Source organism: Phycodurus eques, chromosome 14 (genome assembly GCF_024500275.1).
Source record: "Phycodurus eques isolate BA_2022a chromosome 14, UOR_Pequ_1.1, whole genome shotgun sequence".
Classification (NCBI taxonomy): domain Eukaryota; kingdom Metazoa; phylum Chordata; class Actinopteri; order Syngnathiformes; family Syngnathidae; genus Phycodurus; species Phycodurus eques.
In genome coordinates this window covers 23,839,362-23,859,118 of record NC_084538.1, presented here as the reverse complement: position 1 = coordinate 23,859,118, position 19,757 = coordinate 23,839,362, and the positions used below count along the sequence as shown (strand labels likewise).

The 19,757-nt window shown below is 47.9% G+C and overlaps 1 protein-coding gene across 1 annotated transcript in view; it reads right to left on the bottom strand.

Moving 5' to 3' along the window:
• Positions 1-290: 290 nt before the first annotated feature.
• The window catches only part of LOC133413057 (P2X purinoceptor 3-like), a 75,619-nt gene continuing 56,152 nt past the window's right edge, over positions 291-19,757 (bottom strand). The window contains exon 12 of the mRNA XM_061696944.1: positions 291-422. Within this exon, the coding sequence (XP_061552928.1) occupies positions 291-422 (132 nt within the window). The remainder of the gene's footprint in view (positions 423-19,757) is intronic.

The following is a 19,757-nucleotide window of genomic DNA, read 5'->3' as shown; positions in this document are numbered from 1 at the left end:
TGACACAATATAATTATTATATAATGACACAAAGGTCACAATGTATCTGTTGTTTAATACTGGAGTAACAATAATCATCATAACATATATATTCTATTACATGATAATACAGTAACTGTAAAGGATAAACATGTAATTCCATTATCAAAATCTAAAATAAGATTTGTTTTACCACCAATAATTCATATTCATGAAAATCAGACTAACTTTCACCATGCAAACATTTTTATATATTTTTAAAATACATTCTTAATTTTCATTTTAAAAACACACCACTGATTTGGGCCCTCTCACTGGTAGCTGTAATATTCAGTGGAATAAGATCCCAAATCACTGGACTTCATAAAGGCTTCATTGTTTTGATGTGACAGCTGGCTGCGATAAAGCCTGCTGTTTTGAGAATCCAGTGAGTTGTCCGACACCTGTAATATATGAGACACAGGTGAGTATGCAAAGTTAAGCAATTACAAAACTCAATATATCCATCCATCCATTCATCCATCCATCAATCTTTGAGATTTTTGGGTTTTATGAAAGGAACATGTAAAAAAATCCATCCATTTTCTTCGTCTTATCCGAGGTTGGGTTGCGGGGACAGTAATTTTAACACGGACGCCCAGACTTCCCTTTTCCCAGCCACTTTATCCAGCTCTCAAAGCATTCCGAGGCCAGCCAGGAGGCATAGTCTCTTCAGCGTGTCCTGGGTTGTCCCCGGGGTCTCCTCCCGGTGGAACGTGCCTGGAAAACACCTCACCAGGGAGGTGCTCAGGAGGCATCCTAATCAGATGCCCAAGCCACCTCATCTGCCTCCTATCAATGCGGAGGAGCATCGGCTCTACTCTGAGCCCCTCTCGGATGACCGAGGCTCTCACCCTATCTCTAAGGGAGAGCCTGGATACCCTACGGAGGAGAGCCCGCCCCAGACTCTGCTTCCTCATGGGAAGGTGTGTCGGTGGAATTGAAGAGGTCTTGGAAGTATTCTCCCCACCGATTCGGAATGTTCTGAGTCGAGGTCAGCAGCGCCCCATCCCCACTATTCACAGTGCTTATGGTGCACTGCTTCCCCCTCCTGAGACGCTGGATGGTGGACCAGAATTTACTCGAAGCCATCCGGAAGTCTTTCTTCATGGCCTCACCGAACCTTTTGCTTCAGCGACCATCAAAGCTGCATACCGCTTGGCCAGCCGGTACCCATCAGCTGCATCATGAGTCTCATGCCAAAAACGCCCCATAGGACTCCTACTAAAACTTGACGGCAATCCCTCACCATTGGTGTCCATCAACGGGTTCGGGGATTGCTGCCACGACAGGCACAAGACCACCTTACGGCCTCAGTTCCAGTCAGCCGCCTCAGCAATGGAGGCGCGGAACACGGTCCATTTGGACTCAATGTCCCCCGCATCCAACGGAACATGAGCAAAGTTCTGTCGGAGGTGGGAGTTGAAACTCCTTCTGACAAGGGATTCTGCAAGACGTTCCCAGGAGACCCTCACAATACGTTTGGGCCTGCCACGTCGGACCGGCATCTTCCCCCACCATCGGAGCCAACTCAGCACTAGGTGGTGATCAGTTGACAGCTCCGCCCTTCTCATCACCCGAGTGTCCAAGAGATGCAGCCGCAAGTCCGATGACACAACCATAAAGTCGATCATCGAAGTGCGACCTCGTGTGTCCTGGTGCCAAGTGCACGTGTGGACACCCTTATGCTTGAACATGGTGTTCGTTATGGACAATCTGTGATGAGCACAGGTGGGCCATTCCTCCCAATCATGCCCTTCCAGGTCTCACTGTCATTGCCAATGTGAGCATTGAAGTCCCCCAGCAGAACGCAACACCCCCTCCAAGGACTCCAAATAGGGTGGGCAGAGGGAGGCTACCCTTTTGTCCAATGGGGTGAACCCCAATGTACAGGCACCGAGCCGGGGGTCAATAAGTATACCCACACCTGCTCAGTGCCTTTCACCGTGGGCAACTCCAGAGTGGAAGAGAGTCCAACCCCTCTCAAGAGGACTGGTACCAGAGCCCAAGTCATGTGTGGAGGCGAACCCGACAAGTCGGAACTTTCCCACCTCACACACACCAGCTCAGGCTCCTTCCCTGCCAGAGAGGTGACATTCCACGTCCCTAGAAGCCAGCTTCTGTCGCCGGGGATCGGATCGCCAAGGTCCCTGCCTTTAACACGTCTACTATGTAGACTACTATGTGTACTATGTCTACTATGTCTACATAGTAGTCTACATACTCTACTATGTAGACGTGTTAAATGGTATTCTGACATTGAAAGTCAAAGAATTACCACGGAATCTATTTGGTTATTATTATTGAATGCATCTGTCATGTCGTAGGATCTCCGACACAGATTATTCTTACAATGCCTTTGAGGTTTTCTCTAACGTGTCACTAATTCTGGACATGCAGAGAAATCCTCCACCACCACGTCACGCTTCGGATTAGCTACCCGAATGAGTGACAAACTGATTCCGGTTCGGGGAATCAATCTTGAACACCTATCGCGTGACAAAACAATTTGGGAAGTCCCTGGGCACAAGTAAGTGTTTCAAACTGAGAATCCTTGTTGATCGCATTGAGCCGGGCTTCAAGATCTGAGCTGAAGTGATAGCTCTTTGTGTGTGTGGACACACGGGATCCGTGAGGTCACCATTTTGCTTTGTGTGTGTAAAAACACGCACCATCCATGAGGTCACCATTTTGCTTTGGGTGTGTGGAAACATGCTGCTTCCATAGGTCACCATTTTGTCATGTGTTTAAAACCATGAGGCGTCTGTCGGAGCCATCTTTGTTGGGGAAGATTCCACATAGTGACATTGCAAAATCGCCATTTTGGTTTTCTTCTTCGTGGCTTTGAACCGTGGTGCGTGTTTCAGTGCCGTCCGTGGGCGCCACCCGGTGGACGTTTGTGTCATTACGTGACATCCACAGGCCCACTCGAAGCCCGTTAGCCACCTAACTGTTACCTAACCGCTAGTAAGCTGCTAACGAACACATGCTAAGGCATCGTGTTCAATTGATAATTGTTACTGCTGAATTACTAAACGTGTTTACACTGCTGAGTGCTTTTCTGGTGGTTTAAGCTTCCTGTGTGCGCCTGGTTCCCATGGTTGCTCTGTTCCAGCCGCCTTTGTAACTGAGCGTCATGCGTTACCTAGCAACTGGCCCCCTCCCGCTAGCTCAGAGCTAGCTAGCATAATCGCAAAACTATTGCATTTACACACCACTGCAACCAATTGCTATTTATCGGCTTTAAAGCGTTCCAATTTTGCTCGTTTTATTTAAACGCCACCGCTACAGTTTTACGATTGAAGCTTTGTAACTTTTGATGTTCCGTCCGTTTGAGATTTATAACATAACGACAACAGCTTCTTCCCTCTTGCAATCAACTTCTTCAACACCTAACCTACAATTCCATTACAACATGCTGGCAATTTTTTGACTTGTGTTCGTTGTCACATTTCTGTGGGGTCAATGATACATTACTCGTGCACTCACTGTAGTAGTCTCGCCACGCTGCACTATTTGCAGATCTGTTGTTGACCAATACTGGCCACTCATGCCAGAGTAGCATCTGCTCCATTTGCACATTGATTGAGGAGTATCTGCAACATTTGAACGATCAACATTGTCCCAGATTAAGCGCACTACTCGTCACTTTAAACCGCATACACTCCTTGAAGTCTCGGCGCCCTTTGCACAATGGTCATTGCACCGGACTATTGCAATATTAGTCATTCGAACTGCTCTAGGTGCTAGATGACTCTGCATCTTTTTGCACAATTGTCAAAAAGAAAATATGTACCGGCATTACCAGATAACTAGCAACCCTTTACTGCTCAGTGACTGTTTATTTTATTTTTTTTATTTTTTTTAATGTCTTTATGTCTCAAAAGTGTTCTCTGTCTGTTGTCATACTAGACCAACTACCGGAGACAAATTCCTTGTGTGTTTTTGGACATACTTGACAAATTAAGATGATTCTGATTCTGATTACAAGTTACACCAGCGACGGACGTTATATTTTTAAGCTAACAGCACCATCTTCTGGTTACTTATGGTCCCTACACAGTTTAAATACAATTACTTAACAGATTCACACACGAGTGGAGTTATTGCTTAATTGCTTGTTTATTTTTAATCACTTCGGGGTTTTATTTTAATTTTTTTTTTGTATTTCTTTAATTTATATTTTCTAAAAATAAAAATGTTTTTTTCATTTTTTCTCCTCTGCCAAAGTCATCATTGTAAGTTGTACAAGCAATTAATTAATTCACATGCCTAACTTTATGTATCTTTAAATTCTTTACCAAAATTAAACAAATAAAATTTCTTTGACTTAACTGAAGTTCCAAATCTCAACTTTTAGTCCCCCAATAAGGCTTTACAAAACCTCTCCAGCATTTGGTCATTAACCCCACAGGGAGATGTCAAAGGTTCCTGCCACTTTGCCTGGCCCAGCTCCGGATTTGACAGCGCCAACTCGAGAGCCGGCCACGCCAGTTGCAGTTGACCTCTTGGACTCCCCCGTGTCTCTCCTTTGTCCTGGTGCCCCAACAGGTATGACCTTGAAAGGCTTAGACAAAGTTACGGCAATATTCAGAGATTCAAACCTAAACCTGACGGCTCCCATGATACGACAGCATACCTTAAAGACATAAAATTTGACCTTAAACGGTTCCCATTCGCTACCACTGATGATAAACTTTACCTTATCAACGTCACGTCTAGTCAAGAAGTGCGTACCCTAATTGAACAACAACCTGCACATGTATTGTCAGACTATCAGGCCATCTGCTAGGCTTTGTCCTGTGAATTTGAAGACCCGGAAGCCGTTACCGGCTTACCGGCCGCTCTTACTGTTAAACAAGGGAGCCTCGAAACGCCACAGGCATACTCCTGTCGCTTGTGTAAAGCTTATTTTGGGTTTCTAAATGAACCGAACATGGAAGAAGACATACATTTCGAAACACTGTTTGTTGAAAACCTGTACCCAAATGTTAAAGACCATTTGGGGGTGGCAGCATGCCCCTGCACACTGTCCAGCTCACAACTATGCGACTTGGCCGCTAAAGGCTTTGCTTTGCAGAAAAAGACCAACATGAAGCCATCGGATCACAATATTTTTGGTATGAGCTATCACAATAATGACTTGCGCCGAAACTTTGAGAGCTCGCCGGTGAAAATGGACTCCTGATCCTGTTCGCCCGAATGTGACAAACCCAAATCGTACAAACAAAAATCCATCTTGACAAACAGTCACCCACCATATCATGTGACTCACCAAATGACTCCGGCAACTTGCCAAGCAAAAGAGAAAAACCGCCATTTCTGCGTCTTCTGGGTAATCTCACCGTTAATGGCACGTCGGAGAAGTTTGACTTAACAACCACACTTGAACTTGCACGCCAAGATGACGCACTCGTCGACACCCCGGCCGACTTCACGATTATGTCCGAGGAAGTGTTCGACCAACTTCATGACAAGTTACAGCATGAGAATCGGACCCTCAACTTCCGACACTGCGTGGTGACGATACGGCCCTCCGCATTAAAAACACCCAACTGAACTGCGTGGTATCGTTACATTGGACAATTGGGCCGTATATGGTGGTCCACCCTGTCTTGGGGTCACGAAGTCAGTATCTCTGCTCATTGTACAACACCAACTAAGTCGTTTCATGCCATTGATTGACTATATGCGGCGCGGACATTCAGAAAAAAGTGTGACGGCCCTTGCCAGTGTCACCAAACACGAGAGAAATGCCCAGGGCTCCGCACTGAGCCTCCTTGGAGCACCGCCTCTACGCCAACCGCAGCCAAATGACAAGCTTACGAAAGGGGGGACTGCACCGGTGGTGCCGGAAATGTTCACCAGAAAGCGCTCCCGTGACACTGAACTTTCCCTAGTCCTTTTGAGACCACAGAAGCAGAATCAAAACAGAACAGACAAAGTAAAGTCAATGTATCAGTGTACCGACTGCGCTACCTGGTGGAACCACAGGGCATTACAGCGCAATCTGGTGGACCCACTGGGCATTACAGCACAATCTGGTGGAACCACTGGGCATTACAGCACAACATGGTGGAATCACTCGGCATTACAGGACAAGGTGAATGTAGTCATGATTTTGATATGATTTGGACGATTCTGTACCAATCTTTGGCGGGCTGGATTGAAATGCTCAATGGCCAGGATGTGGCCTGCGGGCCGTAGTTTGCCCACCACTGATTTAGGGTGAAATTCAATATCAGAGGTGTGGTCCCACGCTGGTCTTTTGGCAACTCCCTCAAAGTACAAAAGACCGTCTCCTCTTGTTTTCCTGCTTCGCCTAAGACCTTGCGCTCCGGGCCAAAGCCCCCTCCTCTCCTCACCACGCCACGAGGGGGTGAGCCACCCAGGCTCGGCCCGGTAAAACCCTTCCCAGCCGCCTCAATACTCGCTGGGTTACAGATACATTCTGCCCATCTCCCCTACTACGCTTTGGTGTGAGGGTTGAGTCACCAGCAAGTTTAACCAGGCAGGAAGACTCGCCTGCCGAATTTGATCTTTCCAACGTGAGTATAACTGATTACCAAGCTGATTACCAAGCAGAAATTAGTGCATAATAATTTTGGATAAAACCCCCATCTTTATCATCGCTCAATCCACATCCACTCATTTCACGCTCACATCCCGAGTTCAACCTTAATGCAGCCCTATGGGGGGCACAAGCCAGTGCAAACTGTAGGCCGGTCCCAAGCCCGGATAAATGCGTCAATGGTTGCGTCAGGAAGGCCACTGGCTTAAAACCTTGCCAAACAAATATGAGCTTTCATCCAAAGTATTCCATACCGGATCGGTCGTGGCCCAGGTTAACAACGACCGGCGCCGTTAACCTGCAGGGCACCGGTGGAAATTCCGCTACTGTGGGTCGAAGACGAAGAAGAGGTGGAAAGCGGGTTCTTTGGCAGAAAGAGAAGAGGAAAGCGCAGAGCCTAGAAATGAATGTGAGGAATCTCGGGAGTTGGTTCACATGATGATTAGGAGAAAGGTTGATATATTGTGTGTCCAGGTGGAAAGGCAGTGAGGCTAGAAGTTTAGGGGCAGAGTTAAAATTATTTTACCATGGTGTAGATGGGAAGAGAAATGGAGTCAGGTTATTTTAAAAGAAGAGTTGGCTATGAATGTCTTGGAGGTGAAAAGAGTATCAGATCGAGTGATGAGGCTGAAACTTGAAATTTAGGGTGTTATGTATAATGTGATTAGTGGCTATGCCCCACAGGTAGGATGTGACCTAGAGGTGAAAGAGAAAGTCTGGAAGGAGCTAGATGAAGTAGTTCTGAGCATCCCAGACAGAGAGAGAGTCATGATTGGTGCAGATTGTAATGGACATGTTGGTGTAGGAAAACAGGGGTGATGGTTAAGTACGGCATTCAGGAAAGGAACTTGGAGGGACAGATGGTGGTAGACTTTGCAAAAAGGATGCAAATGGCTGTCGTGAACACTTTTTTACAGAAGAGGCAGGAACATAGGGTGACCTACAAGAGCGGAGGTAGAAGCACGAAGGTGGATTACATCTTGTGCAGATGATGTAATCTGAAGGAGGTTACTGACTGTAACGTAGTGGTAGGGGAGAGTGTGGCTAGACAGCATAGGATGGTGGTGTGTAAGATGACTCTGGTGGTGGGGAGGAGGTTTAGGAAGACAAAGGCAGAGGAGAGAACCATATGATGGAAGTGGAGACAGGATGAGTGTTGTGCAGCTTTTCTGGAAGAGGTGAGACAGGCTCTCGGTGGACAGGAGGGGCTTCCAGAAGACTGGACCACTGCAGCCAAGGTGATCAGAGAGGCAGGCAGGAGAGGACTTGGTGAATCTTCTGGCAGGAAAGGAGAGAAGGAGACTTGGTGGTGGAACCACACAGTACAGGAAATCATACAAGGAAAAAGGTTAGCAAAGAAGAAGTGGGACACTAAGAGGACCGAGGAGAGGCGAAAGGAATACATTGAGATACGACACAGGGCAAAGGTAGAGGTGGCAAAGGCCAAACAAGAGGCACATGATGACATGTATGGCAGGTTGGACACTAAAGAAAGAAAAGGATCGATACAGGTTGGCCAGACAGAAGGATAGAGATGGGAAGGATGTGCAGCAGGTTAGGGTGATTAAGGATAGAGAGGGAACTATGTTGACTGGTGCCAGTAATGTGCTAGATAGATCGAAAGAATATTTCAAGGAGTTGATGAATGAGGAAAATGAGAGTGAAGGAGGAGGAGAAGAGGCAAGTGTGGTGGACCAGGAAATGGCAATGATTAGTAAGGGGGAAGTTAGAAAGGCATTAAAGAGGATGAAAAATGGAAAGGCTGTTGGTCGTGATGACATTCCTGTGGAGGTATGGAAGCATCTAGGAGAGGTGGCTGTGGAGTTTCTGACCTTCTTGTTCAATAGAATTCTAGCGCGTAAGAAGATGCCTGAGGAATGGAGGAAAAGTGTGCTGGTGCTCATTTTTAAGAACAAGGGTGATGTCCAGAGCTGTGGGAACTATAGAGGAATAAAGTTGATGAGCCACACAATGAAGTTATGGGAAGGAGGAGTAGTGGAGGCTGGACTCAGGACAGAAATCTGGAATCCCCGTGGACCATGATGTTTGCAGAAGGCATTGTGATCTGCAGTGAAAGCAGGGAGCAGGTGGAGGAACAGTTAGAAAAATGGAGGCATGCAGTGGAAATCAGAGGAATGAAGATTAGCCAAAGTAAAACAGAATATATGTGCATGAATGACAGGGGTGGTGGGGGAAGAGTGAAGGTACAGGGAGAAGAGATAACAAGGGTGGAGGACTTTAAATACTTTGGGCAGAGCAATGGTGAGTGTGGTCAGGAAGTGAAGGAACAGGTCCAAGCAGGTTGGGACGGGTGGAGGAAGGTGTCAGGTGTGTTATGTGACAGAAGAGTCACTGCGAGGATGAAGGGCAAAGTTTATAAAACAGTGGTGAGGCCAGCCATGATGTACGGATTAGAGACGGTGGCACTGAAGAGAAAACAGGAAGCAGAGCTGGAGGTGGCGGAAATGAAGATGTTGAGGTTCGCTCTCGGAGTGACCAGGTTGGATAAAATTAGAAATGAGATCATCAGAGGGACAGCCAAGGTTCGATGTTCTGGAGACAAAGTTAGAGAGAGCAGACTTCGATGGTTTGGACACGTTCAGAGGAGAAATAGTGAGTATATTGGTAGGGTCGTTGATGTTGAGGGGCGGACGGCTGAGCCTGACCCCGTTGGAGTGGGCCCTATGAGTGTGAATGCCGCCTTGACGGCGGAGGTACCCCTTGCTGAAATTCGTGGATCGGTGGTGGCGAAGGTAGAGGGAAAACGTACTATTATTGACAATGATGAAAGTAAGAATGACATGCAAATTATAGAACAGAATAGTATTATTGCCCCTCCTTGAGCCGTCACCTTGTCGTGGTGAAGGGGTTTGTGTGTCCCAGTGATCCTAGGAGCTAAGTTGTCTGGGGCTTTATGCCCCTGGCAGGGTCACCCATGACAAACAGGTCCTAGGTGAGGGACCAGACAAAGCACGGCTCAAAGACCCCTAATGATGACGACAAACAATGGACTTTGTTTTCCCTTGCCCGGACGCGGGTCACCGGGGCCCCCCACTGGAGCCAGGCCTGGTGGTGGGGCTCGAAAGCGAGCGCCTGGTGGCCGGGCCTGCACCCATGGGGCCCGGCTGGGCACAGCCCGAAAGGATAACGTGGGTCCCCCTTCCCATGGGCTCACCACCTGTGGGAGGGGCCATAGGGGTCAGGTGCAGTGTGAGCTGGGCGGTGGCCGAAGGCGGGGACCTTGGCGATCCGATCCCCGGCTACAGAAGCTGGCTCTAGGGACGTGGAATGTCACCTCTCTGGCAGGGAAGGAGCCCGAGCTGGTGTGTGAGGTCGAGAAATTCCGACTAGATATAGTCGGACTCGCCTCCACACACAGCTTGGGCTCTGGTACCAGTCCTCTTGAGAGGGGTTGGACTCTCTTCCACTCTGGAGTTGCCCACGGTGAGAGGCGCCGAGCAGGTGTGGGTATACCTATTGCACCCTGGCTCGGCACCTGTACGTTGGGGTTCACCCCGGTGGATTAGAGGGTAGCCTCCCTCCGCCTTCGGGTGGGGGGACGGGTCCTGACTGTTGTTTGTGCCTATGCACCAAACAGCAGTTCAGAGTACCCACCCTTTTTGGAGTCCTTGGAGGAGGTGCTGGAGAGCGCTCCCGCTGGGGACTCCATTGTTCTGTTGGGGGACTTCAATGATTACGTGGGCAATGACAGTGAGACCTGGAAGGGCGTGATTGGGAGGAACGGCCCCCCCCCCCCGATCAGAACCCGAGCGATGTTCTGTTATTGGACTTCTGTGCTCGTCATGGATTGTCCATAACGAACACCATGTTCAAGCATAAGGGTGTCCGCACGTGCACTTGGCACCAGGACACCCTAGGTCGATGATCGACTTTGTGGTCGTGTCATCGAACTTGCGGCCGCATGTCTTGGACACTCGGGTGAAGAGAGGGGCGGAGCTGTCAACTGATCACCACCTGGCTCTGATGGTGGGGGAAGATGCCGGTCCGACGTGGCAGGCCCAAACGTATTGTGAGGGTCTGCTGGGAACGTCTGGCAGAATCCCCTGTCAGAAGGAGTTTCAACTCCCACCTCCGACAGAACTTTGCTCATGTTCCGGGGGAGGCTGGGGACATCGAGTCCGAGTGGACCATGTTCCACGCCTCCATTGCTGAGGCGGGCAACCGGAGCTGTGGCCGTAAGGTGGTCGGTGCCTGTCGTGGCGGCAATCCCCGAACCCGTTGGTGCACACCAACGGTGAGGGATGCTGTCAAGCTGAAGAAGGAGTCCTATTGGGCCTTTTTGGCCTGTGGGACTCCTGAGGCAGCTGATGGGTACCGGCTGGCCAAGCGGAATGCAGCTCTGGTGGTCGCTGAAGCAAAAACTCGGGTATGGGAGGAGGTAGTTAAAAAGCTCCTCGGTGGCAGGGCCCCGGGGGTGGATGAGATTCGCCTGGAGTTCCTAAAGGCTCTGGATGTTGTGGGGCTGTCCTGGTTGACACGCCTCTGCAACATCGCATGGACATCGGGGATAGTGCCTCTGGATTGGCAGACTGGGGTGGTGGTCACCCTTTTTAAGAAGGGGGACCGGAGGGTGTGTTCCAACTACAGGGGGATCACACTGCTCAGCCTCCCTGGTAAGGTCTATTCAGGGGTGCTGGAGAGGAGGGTCCGTCGGGAAGTCGAATCTCAGATTCAGGAGGAGCAGTGTGGTTTTCGTCCTGGCCGTGGAACAGTGGACCAGCTCTACACCCTTGGCAGGGTCCTCGAGGGTGCATGGGAGTTCGCCCAACCAGTCTACATGTGTTTTGTGGACTTGGAGAAGACGTTCGACCGTGTCCCTCGGGGAGTCCTGTGGAGGGACAGGACTCCCCGAGGGACAAGGGCGTATGGGGTATCGAACCCCCTGATACGGGCTGTTCGGTCCCTGTACGACCGGAGTCAGAGTTTGGTCCGCATATCCGGCAGTAAGTCAGACTCGTTCCCGGTGAGGGTTGGACTCCGCCAAGGCTGCCCTTTGTCACCGATTCTGTTCATAATTTTTATGGACAGAATTTCTAGGCGCAGCCAAGGCATAGAGGGGGTCCGGTTTGGTGGCCTCATTATTGCTTCTCTGCTTTTTGCTCATGATGTGGTTCTGTTGGCTTCATCAAGCCGTGAGCTCCAACTCTCACTGGAGCAGTTCGCAGCCGAGTGTGAAGCGGCTGGGATGAGAATCAGCATCTCCAAATCTGAGACCATGGTCCTCAGTCGGAAAAGGGTGGCATGCCCTCTCCAGGTCGGGGATGAGATCCTGCCCCAAGTGGAGGAGTTCAAGTATCTTGGGGTCTTGTTCACGAGTGAGGGAAGAATGGAACGGGAGATCGACAGGCGGATCGGTGCAGCGTCTGCAGTGATGCGGACTTTGTATCGGTCCGTTGTGGTAAAGAAGGAGCTAAGCCGAAAGGCGAAGCTCTCAATTTACCGGTCGATCTTCGTTCCTACCCTCACCTATGGTCATAAGCTGTGGGTCGTGACCGAAAGAACAAGATCCCGGATACAAGCGGCCGAAATGAGTTTCCTCCGCAGGGTGTCCGGGCTCTCCCTTAGAGATAGGGTGAGAAGCTTGGTCATCCGGGAGGATCTCAGAGTAGAGCCGCTGCTCCTCCGCATTGAGAGGAGCCAGATGAGGTGGCTGGGGCATCTGATTCGGATGCCTCCCGGACACCTCCCTGATGAGGTGTTCCGGGTACGTCCCACCGGGAGGAGACCCCGGGGACGACCCAGGACACACTGGAGAGACTACGTCCTTCGGCTGGCCTGGGAACGCCTCGGGATCCCTCCGGAAGAGCTGGATGAAATGGCTGGGGAGAGGGAAGTCTGGGCGTCCCTGCTAAAGCTACTGCCCCCACGACCCGACCCGGATAGGCGGTAGAAAATGGATGGATGGATGGATGGAATAGTGTTATTGATCAGATGAAAATGGCACAGGCTTGTGATGTGAGACAGCAGCTGAAGGCTGCTGACAGGGTAAGCACTGATGATCTTAAGATAATAGAGCAGGTTTGGGATGGTGATGGTAGCCAGGCTATGGGGCTGGAGACTGATGTTGACTCAGATGGTGCTTCGATTGCTGACAGCGTTTCCCAGAGTAAGGATTTATACCCTTTGAAAGAATTAGATGAGTTTTTGGAGGATACATTCGGTAAAACGGTTGATGTTCAAGAATATTTTCCAGATGTTAGAAAGTTTGTGAAGACTGTGAGTACCCTACAGAAGGTGATAGGAACAGACTTGCTTGATGACAAGAAGAGATATCGCCTGAGGAAGCATGTGACTGCTGCTAGGAACATTTTAAGTGGTAAAAGACAGAAAGAATTTAGTTGATTATTAAATTAGAAATTGAACTACAACACTTGGGGTTTTCTCTGTTGTTGTCTTTGGCTGGTTGTTTTTTTCTCTCTTTTTATGAATATGGATTATTTACGGGTTTCATCTTTAAATATTAACATGGGTAGAAATGCACAGAAGAGGGCGCTAGTGTTAGAAGTCCTAAAACAAAAAAGAATCGATATCGCTGTGTTGCAAGAAACAGACAGTGATAATTTAAAAGAAACGGACTGGGAGCGATGTTGGGGCGGTCAGTACGTTCTCAGCCATGGCTCTAATCTTAGTGCAGGGGTCGCTATTTTATTTAGTCCCACTCTTCGTGTTAATGTTCTATCGATCACAGAAATAGTTGCAGTGGCATTGTAATGGTTGAGGCAGAAATCCAAGACATTATGTTTAAATTTGTGAATGTATCTGCACCAAATTGCGGGCGGGACCGTTTGAGTTTATTTCAAGTATTAAAGGAAATTTTGGACAGCTGTGATAAAGGAGAATGTGTTTTAGTTGGGGGGGACTGGAACTGTTGTGCCAATCCCACTTTAGATAGAATAGGACAAGGAGCTCCATACCCAGTCACCCTGTTTCTTGTCAAAGATGACCAAGGAGTTGGATTTAGCAGATGTGTGGAGGACAAAGTATCCGATCGACAGGAAATATACCCGAATGAAAGTTTTTGATGGCGTGGTTACTGCAACCAGATTAGACAGATTTTATATGTCTGTGGTTTTTAACACCAGGGCAATTGTCAAATTTCCCCCAGTTGGTTTTACAGATCATCATTTGGTATTATTGGAACTAATTTTGTCACACATGGACAAGCCGAAATCATGCTGTGGGGAAATGGAGGGAGCAGAGCGGAATCGTACTGTCCCTAAAAACTCCACAATTTAGGAACTTTAGCTCCTGTAGTGGAAAGCGGCTGTATGAGAGTTGTGTAAACGTGCTGAACAATGGATCGCTCACTGGAGTCAGTGAGTCGAGGTGGACAGAGGTGTTTGGTTTGGAATTTTCCCCAAAAGGAAGCTGGTGGGTCCTGTATGAAACTCATGTTGAAAACCGGATGGGTGACATCCAATGGAGGATTATACATGGAATAATAGCTACGAACAGATACAGAGCTCACTTTGACCCGCTGATCCGCTTTACTGTTTGAGAGGGTTGGTGGCAGCCAGTTTAAGGGTGGAGCACACCTTTTATACGGTTACCAATAATCTGAATGATTTTGTGGATAGGTGGGCTATTGGAAATATTTTTGCTCAGTAGGTGAATATGGATCACTGGTGTTGAATTTTTAATTTTCTTTTTATTTATTTGTGTACATTTTCATTTTTTTGTTGTTGTTTTAATTATGTTTCTGGTAATATCTTTTCATGGTTTTTAAAGTAAAAAGGTGTGCTAAATAAAGTTTCTTGAAAGTAAAAAAAAAAAAAAGAAAGTCGTCTTCTTCTTCTAAAATATTCCAAGCTGATGATTTGAGATGAACATAAATTCAAGGAAACAGTTGGTTTCATTCAAAGTCTCATTAGATGGTAACTGAAAACAGTTATAAGTGTAAAAATCCAAAACATGATAACAATGAAATTTTATTCCAAAAGAAAAAAGGAATGTTTGAGTGATCAGGTTGAGCATTCCTCTGATGATCATCTTCTTCTTCAAAATTTGTATTGAGATTAGGTGTGGGTTGAGAAGAGAGAGGTCAAGGGCTCTGTCCCTGAGGTCATGGCAAAACTCTTCTATTTTGGCCTATTCTCTGTCAAAGACTTTCCAAGCTGTCGTTTTAGAAGCAGCCTCTCTAATCATCCTGCGTCTTACACAAAGATAGAATCAGAGCATCTGCTGAACCTCAGTTGCTGACCGATGGGTGAACAAGAGCGCTAAAATCCAAAGTTTTCGGTTTATATAGGACAGCCGTACCAGGTGCTTTGGGACAAACCTCTTGGCTTCACTTTGGCCAATAAGAGCAGGGAAAATAATTCTTTAGACCACTGCTACACTACGGTAAAAAACGCATACCGTGCTATACCTCGTGCAGCCCTGGGCTCGTCTGATCACTGCTTAATTCACTTAATACCGACGTACAGGCAAGAACTTAAATGTGCGAAGCCTACAGTGAAAACAGTCAAAAAGTGGAACAATGAAGCCAAGATGGAACTTCAAAGGTGTTTAGACTGCACAGACTGGAGTGTCTTTGAAAATTCAGCTGGCAGCCTGGATGAATATACGGACACTGTCACATCCTATATCAGTTTCTGGGAAGAGGTTTGTGTACCAACAAAATCAACAACAACAAGCCGTGGTTCACTGCTAAACTTAAGCAGCTTCGCCAAGCTAAGGAGGACGCATATCAGAGCGGGGACAGGGCCCTGTATAACCGAGCTAGAAACCAGCTTACTAAAGAAATTAACATTGCAAAGAGGAACTATGCAGCAAAGTTGGAAAAACAGTTTAGCGCAAACGACTCTGAATCAGTCTGGCATGCATTCCAATCGCTGACTAATTACAAGCGACGATCCCCCCAAGCTGAGAACAATAGCACACTAGCCAACGACTTGAATACCTTCTACTGCAGATTTGAAAAGGACAGTTTCACACCACACACGCACCCGCGACCACAACCACACCTCTGACTTCTGCGTTAACCATCCATGAAGAGGATGTGAGACGCATCTTCAAACAACAAAAGATTAACAAAGCGGCAGGCCCGGACCATGTGTCCCCATCCTGCCTCAAATTCTGCGCGGACCAGCTCGCTCCAGTCTTCACTCAGATCTTCAACAGATCTTTGGAAATGTGCGAAGTTTCATCCTGTTTCAAACACTCCACCATCATTCCAGTCCCCAAGAAACCTGCAATCTCTGGTCTGAATGACTACAGGCCTGTCGCTTTGACATCTGTGGTCATGAAGTCCTTTGAACGTCTCGTGCTGGACCACCTCAGGAGTGTCACAGGTCACCTGCTGGACCCCCTGCAGTTTGCCTACCAAGCGAACAGGTCTGCGGATGATGCAGTCAACATGGGACTGCACTTCATCCTAGAACACCTCGACAGTGCAGGGACCTACGCGAGGATCCTGTTCGTGGACTTCAGCTCAGCGTTCAACACCATCATCCCTGAACTCCTTTCAACCAAGCTTCTCCAGCTCAGCGTCTCACCTGCCATCTGCCAGTGGATTTACAGCTTTCTGTCGGGCAGGACACAGCAGGTCAGGCTGGGGGAGGCCACCTCATCCACACGCAGCATCAGCACTGGGGCGCCCCAAGGATGTGTCCTCTCTCCGCTGCTCTTCTCTCTCTACACGAACGACTGCACCTCAGCGAACCCGACTGTCAAGCTCCTGAAGTTTGCAGATGACACCAAATTCGGCCTCATCGGCCTCATCAAGGACGGTGACGAGTCTGCATATCGACAGGAAGCGGAGCGGCTGGAGCTGTGGTGCGGCCGACACAACCTGGAGCTGAACACGCTCAAGACTGTAGAGATGATCGTGGACTTCAGGAGGCATCCTTCGCCACAGCTGCCCCTCACGTTGTCCAGCTGCCTTGTGTCAACCGTCGAGACCTTCAAGTTCCTGGGAATTACAATCTCTCAGGACCTGAAGTGGGCGACCAACATCAACTCCGTCCTCAAAAAGGCCCAGAAGAGGGTGTACTTCCTGCGGCTTCTGAGAAAGCACGGCCTTCCACCGGAGCTGCTGAGACAGTTCTACACAGCGGTCATCGAATCAGTCCTGTGTTCTTCCATCACACTCTGGTTTGGTGCTGCTACAAAAAAGGACAAACTCCGACTTCAATGGACAATCAAAACTGCTGAAAGGATTGTCGGTACCCCCCTACCCACCATTGAGGACTTGTACGCTGCCAGAACTAAGACAAGGGCGTGCAAAATCCTCTCGGACCCTCCGCACCCCGGTCACCAGCTCTTCCAGCTCCTTCCCTCAGGTAGGCGCTACCGATCAATGCAAACTAGAACTAGTAGACATTCCAACAGCTTCTTCCCTCTTGCGATCAACTTCTTAAACACCTAACCTATAATTCCATTACAATAAACTGGCAATTTTTTGACTTGAGTTCGTTGTCACATTTCTGTGGGGCCAATTATGTATTACTCGTGCACTCACTGTAGTTGTCTCGCCATGCTGCGCTATTTGCATATACTGGCCACTCATGCCAGAGTAGCATCTGCTCCATTTGCACACTGATTGAGGAGTATCTGTAACATTTGCACAACCAACATTGTCCCAGATGATCGCACTACTCGTCACTTTAAACCGCATACACTCATTGAAGTCTCAGCGCCCTTTGTACAATGGTCATTGCACCGGACTATTGCAATATTAGTCATTCAAACTGCTCTATGTGCTAGAGGACTCTGCATCTTTCTGCACAATTGTTTTTTGTCAATGTTTTTATGTCTCTAAAGTGTTCTGTAAATTGACTGTCTGTTGTACTAGAGCGGCTCCAACTACCGGAGACAAATTCCTTGTGTGTTTTGGACATACTTGGCAAATAAAGATGATTCTGATTCTGAAGAGCATTACAGAGCCAACCTGGGGTGGCCCACTCTAATTTCCCCAAAAGGTATTATTTAACAACGCTTAAAAACAATTGGTTCATCCCCGTTTTATGTCTTTAAAAAGTAATAACAGCAATGCCCAGAGACAAGGGTTACTGTGAAGGCTACACCTCTCATGCAAGTGGGAATAGAAGTTACACAACAGTTATTTCCCCAAGTGGGCTGAGATTTCCCACCATCGACACTTCACTTCCCTGTGCCCTTACTACATTTTATTCATCAAAGAGCCTTTTTTTGACTATATAAAAGTGTCCCTCCTTTTAGTTTAAGAATGATAGGCACAGTGTTCACCATGCGAGGAGGTTTAAAGTTGCGAGAACAAAACTGAACAGTCGAAGAAGAAAAGGTTGAAAGCGGGTTCTTCGGCAGAAAGAGAAGAGTAAATCACAGAGCCTAGAACTGAATGTCGGGACTTTGAATGTTGGGACTATGACAGGAAAATCTCGGGAGTTGGTTGACATGATGATTCGGAGAAAGGTTAATATATTGTGTTTCTAGGAGACCAGGTGGAAAGGTAGTAAAGCTAGAGGTTTAGGAGCAGGGTTGAAATTGTTTTACCATGGTGTAGATGGGAAGAGAAATGGAGTTGGGGTTATTTTAAAAGATGAGTTGGCTAAAAATGTCTTGGAGGTGAAAAGAGTATCAGATCGACCGATGAGGCTGAAACTTGAAATTGAGGGTGTTATGTATAATTTGATTAGTGGCTATGCCACACAGGTAGGATGTGACCTAGAGGTGAGAGACAAATTCTGGAAGGAACTTGACGAAGTAGTTCTGAGCATCTCAGACAGAGAGAGAGTCGTGATTGGTGCAAATTGTAATGGACATGTTGGTGAAGGAAATAGGGGTGATGAAGAAGTGTTGGGTAAGTACGCCATCCAGGAAAGAAACCTGGAAGGACAGATGGTGGTAGACTTTGCAAAAAGGATGCAAATGGATGTAGTGAACACTTTTTTCCAGAAGAGGCAGGAACATAGGGTGACCTACAAGAGCATGCAGGTGGATTGCATCTCGTGCAGACGATGTAATCTGAAGGAGGTTACCGACTGTAAGGTTGTGGTAGGGGAGAGTGTGGCAAGGCAGCATAGGATGGTGGTGTGTAAAATGACTCTGGTGGTGGGGAGGAAGATTAGGAAGACAAAGGCTGAGCAGAGAACCATGTTGTGAAAGCTGAGGCAGGACGAGTGTTGTGCAGCTTTTCGGGAAGAAGTGAGACAGGCTCTCGGTGGACAGGAGGAGCTTCCAGAAGACTGGACCACTGCAGCCAAGGTGATCAGAGAGGCAGGAAGGAGAGTACTTGGTGTATCTTCTGGCAGGAAAGGAGAGAAGGAGACTTGGTGGTGGAACCTCACAGTACAGGAAATCATACAAGGAAAAAGGTTAGCTAAGAAGAAGTGGGACACTGAGAGGACCTAGGAGAGGCGAAAGGAATACATTGAGATACGACACAGGGCAAAGGTAGAGGTGGCAAAGGCCAAACAAGAGGCATATGATGACATGTATGGCAGGTTGGACAATAAAGAAAGAAAAGGATCTATACAGGTTGGCCAGAGAGCGGGATAGAGATGGGAAGGATGTGCAGCAGGTTAGGGTGATTAAGGATAGAGATGGAAATATGTTGACTGGTGCCAGTAGTGTGCTAGATAGATGGAAAGAATACTTCGAGGAGTTGATGAATGAGGAAAATGAGAGAGAAGGAGAGCAGTAAGACGGAATACATGCGCATTAATGAGAAGGGTGGAGGGAAAAGAGTGAGGCTCAAGGAAGAAGAGATAGAGAGGGTGGAGGACTTTAAATACTTGAGGTCAACAGTCCAGAGCAATGCTGAGTGTGGTCAGGAAGTGAAGAAATGAGTCCAAGCAGGTTGAAACGGGTGGAGGAAGGTGTCTGGTGGGTTATGTGACAGAAGAGTCTCTGCTAGGATCAAGGGCAAAGTTTATAAAACAGTGGCGATGTCAGTACGTAATAGAGACAGTGGCACGGAAAAGACAAAAGGAAGCATAGCTGGAGGTGGCGGAAATTAAGATGTTGAGGTTTGCTCTCGGAGTGACCAGGTTGGATGAAATTAGAAATGAGCTCATCAGAGGGACAGCCAAGGTTTGATGTTTTGGAGACAAAGTTAGAGAGAGCAGACTTCGATGGTTTGGACAGGTCCAGAGGAGAAATATTTAGTATATTAGTTGAAGGATGATGAGGATGGAGCTGCCAGGCAAGAGAGCGAGACCAAAGA